Here is a 7,640-nt window from a genome sequence, read left to right as displayed (position 1 = left end):
TGGTGCTGAGGATGGAACCCAGTGCTTCACACATGCGAGGCAGGGGCTCTGCCCCAGCCCTGATGCAGGTGTTTTGAAGAAGAACCTAGCAGTCATCAAAGGTTAAACAGAGCCACGATAGGACCCGTCGATTCCATTTGTAGTTACACACACAAGAAAATTGAAGGTACAGGTTGACACAAAGAGGTGTATGCAAATGTTCTGACAGCTTTATTCACAGTAGCCAAAAGGGGAAAAAAAAAAAACAAATTGCCCAACTGTTGAGCAGATAAACAAAACATAATGTATTCGTACAATCTATTATTTTTAGTAATATTAGTGGCAGAGCGCTTGTCTAGCATGTGTGAGGCACTGGGTTCAATTCTCAGCACCTCAGGAGGCGAGTTCAAAGCCAGCCTCAGCAACTTAGCAAGGCTCCAAGCAACTCAGTGAGATCTTGTCTTTAAATAAAAGATAAAACAGAGCTAGGGATGTGGCTCAGCTAGGGATGAGTGCCCCTGAGTTCCATCCCTGGTACCCCAAAATAGATAAATTAATTAAATAAAGGTATCACATATATTTATAACCAAAAATATTTTTTTTAATTAAGGAGGGTAGATGGCAATAGGAAACAGAGCTACCATAGAACCCATCGATTCCATTTGTAGTTTCATACTACAAATAGTAGTGTATGAATGAATCAGACATAACTTTAGTGTAGAATGAATCAGACATAACTTTTCTATGTTCACATATGAATACACGACCAGTGTATCTCTGTATCATGTACAACCACAAGAATGGGAAGTTACACTCCACATATGCATGATATGTCAAAATACACTCAACAGTAATGTATAATTAAGAAGAACAAATAGGTTTCAAAAAATGAAGTATTGAGCCATGCTCCAACGTGAATGTACCTTAAAAACATTATGCTGGGGCTGGGGCTGTGGCTCAGCGGTAGCACGTTTGCCTAGCACCTGTGGTGCACTGGGTTAGATTCTCAGCACCACATACAGATGAATAAAATAAAAGTCCAACAACAACTAAAAAATATTTAAAAAAAAAACATTATGCTAGGTAAAGGAAGCCAATCACAATTGACCTCATCTTATAGGATTATGTGCAATGTCCAGAATAGGCAAATTTGCTTAGGGTTGGGGGAGGGAATGGGGAGTGAAAGCTATTGGTAAAGGGTTTCTTCTGGGGATGGTAAAAATATTCTAATGTGATGTTTACACAACTGTACATATATGAAAGATATATGAAAGTGCATCTTCGAATGTACTAAAAGTCCTTGGATTGTACAATTTATTTCCAATAGAAAGAGTCAAGTCTTTCCACACTGCCCAGGCTGGCCTTGAAACCTTAGGCTCCAGTGATCCTCCTGCTTCAGCCTCCTGAATAGCTCGGACAACAGGTGTGCACCACTAAATCCAGTAGATTGTACACGTTCAATGAACTGTATGGAATCTTAATTAAACCTTTATTAATTATTTCATTTTATTTTTACTTTTTTGTTTTGTTTTGGTGACAGGGAGCGCTCTACTTCAGTTCCAGCTGCTACTACATTTTAATTTAAAAAAGGAAAAATGCTCATGGGGCTCAAGTGTCATCTCCTCTAGGAGCCCGCGCCCCACCCCCGCTCGAAAATAAGTACTTATTCCTCTTTGCTTTATTTTATAACCTGTTATCAGTAAGTTGTTTGTAGTTATTTCCTTTTCGCCAGAGACTTCTTTCTGCCTGAGCAAACTGCTAAGCCAGAAACCCCTCAAGGATGGGGACTGGATCTTGGATTTGGGGGGGTCTTTTCCCCACCTTCTGTGCTGCGGATCATACCCAGGGCCTCGTGCATGTTAGGCAGGTGTTCTACCACCGAGATACACCCTCATCCCTAAGGGTTGAATCTTGATCAGTCCCAATGTCCTCCACCACCATCCTCGGGTCCCACAGGAGCTGTGAGAACCGGGAGCAAACAGGTGGGATTTGAATCCCAGCTACTACAAAACACGAATCAGGCCTCCAAAAACAACTAGCATTTCAGCGCTTCATCAACGTTGGTGTAGAACATCTATAGGAGAAAAACATCTTTATTCCCATTTTACAGATGAGAACTCTTAGGCACGTGACTCAAGACCTCCGTAACGCACTTCCGGGGAGAAGAGGCGCCAGGTTGGAAGAATCCCCACGAGTGCTTCGTAGGCTCTGCTGCCTCTGGGCTCTGTGGGGAAAGGAAAGCTGGAGTCCACACGAGACCATTCGAGTGCCGCTGGCGCCGACGTTGGGTCACGGCCCCGGAACAGGTGACGCTCGCTGCACCTGGGAAATGTAGTCTCGCGGTGAGGCGAGGCCGGGCTGGGACTGGTGGATGGATTCGAAGCCAATGAGGAAGCGGACCTCTTTGAGCGCCGAGACAAGAAGCCAATGAGCGCATAGCTTCTAGGGGGCGGGACTTCCTGCCGTGGACTCATGGTGAGCGGCTGCGCGAAGGAAGCAACTTCCTTTTGTGGGTGGCGGCGATCGCAGAGAGAGCGCTATGAAGGCCTCGGGCACGGTAAGATGGGCGCTGTGTGGCCTGGGGTTGCGGAACGCGGTGTGGAACGCACCAGGGGCCCGGGTCGGTGGCGCAGGCCGAGTCGGCGGTGCGTGCTCCTGTCTGGGTCCTCCTAGGCCGCGCCCCGACGCCCCGAGGTGTTGCCAACATGGCGGCCGTGCGGGCGCCGCGTGGGAAGGCCTGCGCGTGGCCTGGGCCGGCGCAAGGGCCCAGGGAGGCCGAGTCCGCTTCCCAGGGGAAGGGACACGTCGCACAGCGTGGGGGGCTGTGTCGCGGCCTTTTCTCTAGTCTCTGAGCATTAGTTTGCCCGTCTGCGAAGTTAACCTGGTAGGGGATAGCAGTCGCTTCTGCCCTGGCGTGGCTGGGAGGAGACATGGCAAACATCGAGCGCAAACTAGGAGCGCGGGTCTTAGGACTGTGCACGCGCCGGGCAGAGTCGGGGCACTGTAGTGCACCAGGGAAAACGTACGGCCAGCCCGGCGCGATGGCGCACGCCTGCAGTCCCAGCTGCTCGGAGGGCTGAGGTGGGAGGATCGCCTGTTCGAGGTCAGCCTGGGCGATTTAGCAAGACTCTGCCTCTGGGAAAAAAGAACGGGTGAGGTACAGACCTCCAACCTCAGTTTCCTCCCTGGATCAGTTGTGGGCCAGCTCCATTTTTCCCTTCCTAGGTGGGTGGTCACAAGACCAGTGGATCTGCCCAGAGCAGAAAGTAGGAGCAGAGTCTTGGAAAGTTGTGGCTGTTTTTCATTGATGTCAGTAAAGGCTGCGTTGCCATTTGTGGACTTGGCAGACATCCTCACCTTTACACCTGTAGACAAAGGTTCTGCAGGGAACCACAGTTGCAGAGGGCCCCGGGTTCTTGTCCTGGTTCTTTCCTGAGTTGTCCCGGATCTCAAGACCCCAGGATAGAAGAGGATGATTGCTAAACTGCAGAGTGACTCTCAGGGATCACAGAGCAGTTAGGGATGAAAGCTTGAGAAAGGAGGCTGCCAATCTAGGTCTCAGTTTTCCCACTTGTAAAAAGAAAGGGAGGGACAGCAGGTTTGAAATGCGCATCAGAAATTTTGAAATGCACCCAGAATCCTCACTGCTCTGGTTTGTGGTTGAAGGTCGGGGTGGGAATATGATCCACGACATCTGAATTCCTGCTGGAGGTCCTAGGAGAACCCTGCGTCCATTTCCTATATCTGGCTATTGCCAGGCTTGGTTCTGGGTGCTAGCCTGGCCTTACTGCTATTTTCTTTCAGCTTCGAGAATACAAGGTGGTGGGCCGCTGCCTTCTCACCCCCAAATGCCACACCCCACCTCTCTACCGAATGCGAATCTTTGCACCCAATCACGTTGTTGCCAAGTCCCGCTTCTGGTATTTTGTATCTCAGCTAAAGAAGATGAAGAAGTCTTCAGGGGAAATTGTCTACTGTGGGCAGGTATGGAGAGTCTGAGACGGCACTCGATCTGGAGTGGATCTCCGCCTTCCAGCCGGCACTGGGCATATCTACAGGCTTAGCAGTCTTCAGAGACCTGGAGCCATGATGTGGGATGGGCTTCCCTGTGCAGATCCATAGTTATATAGCCTGGGACCCTGGGGGGAGGGTAGTTGGCGTCGCGGGACTCCTTGGTGAAGACTCTTAGGCCATGTCTGTGAAGTAGGGAGAGGTCCTGTAACTGGGCAGGTGCACTGTAGTGGACATTAGGCAGTGGCTAGTTTGGCCTGCTTGTCTTTGGAGATTGGGGACTGTCCACAGCTGTGTCCATGTGCTAGGAGGCAGCCCTGCCTGAACCCTTTCTACACTGGGTTTTGGGGGTATTTCCCTTACTTAGTATGCCCCCTGAGGGTGCCTAGAGGAGCAAGACTTGGAAACTGCTGCTTCAGAGTCTGGCCCTGGGGGTTGGGCTGTCTTTCCGAGGCAGGACTAAGGACCCGGGGGAGGCCTGCTTGCCGTTTGCACCTCATGCTGACCACCCCTTGCCTTGGCAGGTGTTTGAGAAGTCCCCACTGCGGGTGAAGAACTTTGGTATCTGGCTGCGCTACGACTCCCGTAGTGGCACCCACAATATGTACCGGGAATATCGCGACCTGACCACCGCGGGCGCTGTCACCCAGTGCTGTGAGTTGCTGGTGTCGCCGCCTACCTCAGGCTAATAGTACAGGCATCTCCAGTTCCATCTGACTCTCAGAGCAAAAGAGAGGTGCTCAGGCCATTGACATGGGCACACCAGAACTCCAGGGCAGGACGGATGGAGGGGCTCAGGCCCCAGGGGGCTTTTTTGTCTGGACCCTGGTAGCAGGTGGACCTTAGCTCAGAGGGAAGAACCCCTGGCTGTGTGGATCATGCGCCATCTTTCATCATACCCATGCCCAACCTCCCCGGTTTAGAGAGTCCTCCCCACGTCTTTCCAGACCCACCAAGAACTGGCCCGGCCCTGTCCATTGTTGGCGGCTGGCTCCATTCCCCGTGCCTCCCACCTGCACCTCAACCCAAGAATTGCTGTTTCTCGTAGCAGTGGTTTAAACAGAGGTGCGCACAGCAAGTGGATCTCGTCGCCTTTGAGAGGCTGTGGCTGTGCCCCTCAAAGTGAATTTGGAGGTTCTACACTCCTTTGACCAGGCCTGCTGGGGCCAGAGCCTGTGACCTCTAGTCATCCCCCAGTTGGAGCCCCCAGGCTACTACCTGGCTGACTGCCCCTTCCCCCCGTGCAGACCGAGACATGGGCGCCCGGCACCGTGCCCGGGCCCACTCCATCCAGATCATGAAGGTGGAGGAGATTGCGGCCAGCAAGTGCCGGAGGCCGGCGGTCAAGCAGTTCCACGTGAGTGCCCTAAGGGCCCTGCTGGGCAGGCTGCACCTAGGGGGCCCCGCACAGGGGGCTTGTCACACCTGGGTGAGCCCCAGAAGATGCAGGTAAGAGGCTTCCATCCCCTCACTACTTTCTCCCCACAGGACTCCAAGATCAAGTTCCCGCTGCCCCATCGGGTCCTGCGTCGCCAGCACAAGCCACGCTTCACCACCAAGAGGCCCAACACCTTCTTCTAGGTTCAGGGCCCCCCCAGGCGTTACCCAAATAAACTTGATTCTTAGGCTCAGACCTGTGTTTTCTTTTGCACGCTCTGCAGAACTCAAGACTGAGCAGTGAGAGGAATCCAGCCGGGTCACCTCCCTGGGGGACAACTGAGCTGAGCCTTGCGTACTAAAGTCCTCAATGCAAACGAACCAACCCACATCTCCCCAGTCCCCTGAACTCCCTCCTGCTTGTTCAGCCAGTCCAGGGCTGTGAGCTGCAGGTCATAGTTCCCTGGATCTGTCCCCACTCTGTTTGAGACACAGGCTTCAGCCCTGTCTATCTCCTGCCCATGGCCAGAGTCCTCTGAGGTGGTGGGGCAGCATTCCCTGCCACCTCCTGAGGTTTCACCCTCTTGGCTGACCCTGGCTTAGAACTAACTGGGTTTGCAGTTCCCCAGATTCTCTGCAGGCACGTGGGGGCACCTGCTTGCCATCCTGGGGACCTGCTCTCTTGGGTGAGGTAGCGCTAATCTTGCCTAAGGAGATTAAGGTCTCCCCATAGGTGCTTGTCTCCAGGGAACAAGTTCAGGCCTGGAAAATACCAGGCACAAGTTAATCCCACCCTGGAGGTCGCCACCCTGGCTGAGCCCCCAACCAGCAGAAAGCTAAGCCTGCAGAGATGGAGCAGAGGCTCAGCCAAGAACTTGGTTTGGGGAGCCTCCTTCCCCTGGCGTGTGACCTTGGGCAGCCCTGGCTTTCTGGAGCCTAGTATTTTCATCTGAAGGTCAGCATGACATTTACTGTTTTGTCAGTAGTTGGAAAATGACCACCATGTGAACACTGGGGACAGGCTACGGGGCCTACCTTAATATCCCAGAGACCCACAGGTTGAGAGGGCAACCCCTAGATCTGCAGTGTCCAGAGCACCCCACTCCTCTCCACAGTGGGCCTGCAGAGGCCCAGGAGTTGGGCCTGCTGAGCTGTGTCCATGGAGTCACAGGAAATAGAGGTCTGGGGGTGGGACCCTGCAGAAGCCTATTGGTCACCCTGTCCCTGTTCAACAGCTGGCTCCTCCACCTCAGGACCTTTTCTCTGAGGCAAGTCTTGGGGGAAATGGATGTCCCTTTACCGTGTGGGGTGCTGTTGCTAATAAATTGCTGGATAGGGTTGACAGGGTTTGGGGGGGTTATTTTAATTCTTTTTAAATGTCAGTGGGGGGTTTTTGGTTTTGTTTGGTTTTTTATAATACATGGACACAATACCTTTATTTGTTTTTATGTGGTACGGGGGGATCGAACCCAGTGCCTCATACTACTAGGCAGGCGCTCTACCACTGAGCCACGGCCCTGGCCCAGTAGAGTGCGTTTTGACACATCATATATACATGAGTTCTCCATTCTGTGGTTGTACATTGTGTGGAGTACACTGGCTGTGTATTCACACATGGACAGGCAGGTTACGTCCCATTCATTCTACTGTTTCTTCCCATTCCCCCACCCCCATCCCGCAGCTTTGGTACTGGGTTTGAGCCCAGGGGTGCTAAGTTAGACACAATATTTTATGTGGTGCTGAGGATCGAACCCAGGGCCTCCGGTGTGTTAGGCGAGTGCTCTGCTACTGAGCCACAACCCCATCCCTGAGCTACATCCTTTTAATTTTCCTGTGGTCTTAACCACATTGCCCAGACTGGCCTCGAACTTGGGGTCCTTCTGCCTTGGCCTCCTGAGCCCATGGGGTTGCAGGTGTGGCTGGCTAGCCAGGGATTTTGTTTTGGTTTTTAATATTTGTAGATGGACACGATGCCTTTATTTTTTATGTGGTGCAGAGGATTGAATCCAGTGCCTCACGCTTGCTAGGAAAGTGCTCTGCCACTGAGCCACAGCCCCGGCCTGCAGCCTGGGTTTTTTTTAACATTGAAGATTCTCTACGGATGGACCAGTTTACCTTCCCAACAATACTGAAGAACAGGCCACTTCCAACCGTGGGTCACCTTATTCTAAGTCACATTTGAATTTGTCTTGTTTTCTTTCTGTGAAGGAAGCTGAGCACTTTTTGCTGGTTTTTAAAACTACAAACCTCCCCAGTGGTTCGTTGCTCTACTG

The 7,640-nt window shown here is 52.1% G+C and overlaps 1 protein-coding gene and 1 non-coding gene across 2 annotated transcripts; both read left to right on the top strand.

Annotated features, from left to right (window-relative positions):
• Nucleotides 1-2,425: 2,425 nt before the first annotated feature.
• Rpl18a (ribosomal protein L18a) lies at nt 2,426-5,623 on the top strand. The gene is made up of 5 exons (XM_027932466.2): nt 2,426-2,536; nt 3,784-3,963; nt 4,515-4,644; nt 5,238-5,347; nt 5,479-5,623. Exons 1-5 carry the CDS (start codon nt 2,519-2,521, stop codon nt 5,569-5,571), a joined length of 531 nt encoding a protein of 176 aa, XP_027788267.2. The 5' UTR covers nt 2,426-2,518; the 3' UTR covers nt 5,572-5,623.
• Nucleotides 5,003-5,135, top strand: LOC114090425 (small nucleolar RNA SNORA68). The gene has a single exon (XR_003582348.1). It is a non-coding gene; the product is annotated as a small nucleolar RNA SNORA68 (small nucleolar RNA).
• Nucleotides 5,624-7,640: the final 2,017 nt, after the last annotated feature.

The sequence above is a fragment of the Marmota flaviventris genome, chromosome 1 (genome assembly GCF_047511675.1).
Source record: "Marmota flaviventris isolate mMarFla1 chromosome 1, mMarFla1.hap1, whole genome shotgun sequence".
Classification (NCBI taxonomy): domain Eukaryota; kingdom Metazoa; phylum Chordata; class Mammalia; order Rodentia; family Sciuridae; genus Marmota; species Marmota flaviventris.
The sequence above is the reverse complement of the archived record's forward strand: the minus strand, read 5'-3'. Positions and strand labels throughout refer to the sequence as shown.

Coding starts and splice junctions, on each gene's coding strand:
- Rpl18a (XM_027932466.2), top strand. Junction 4,645..5,237: donor GGGCGCTGTCACCCAGTGCT/GTGAGTTGCTGG, acceptor CCCCCCGTGCAG/ACCGAGACATGGGCGCCCGG. Junction 5,348..5,478: donor CGGCGGTCAAGCAGTTCCAC/GTGAGTGCCCTA, acceptor TTCTCCCCACAG/GACTCCAAGATCAAGTTCCC.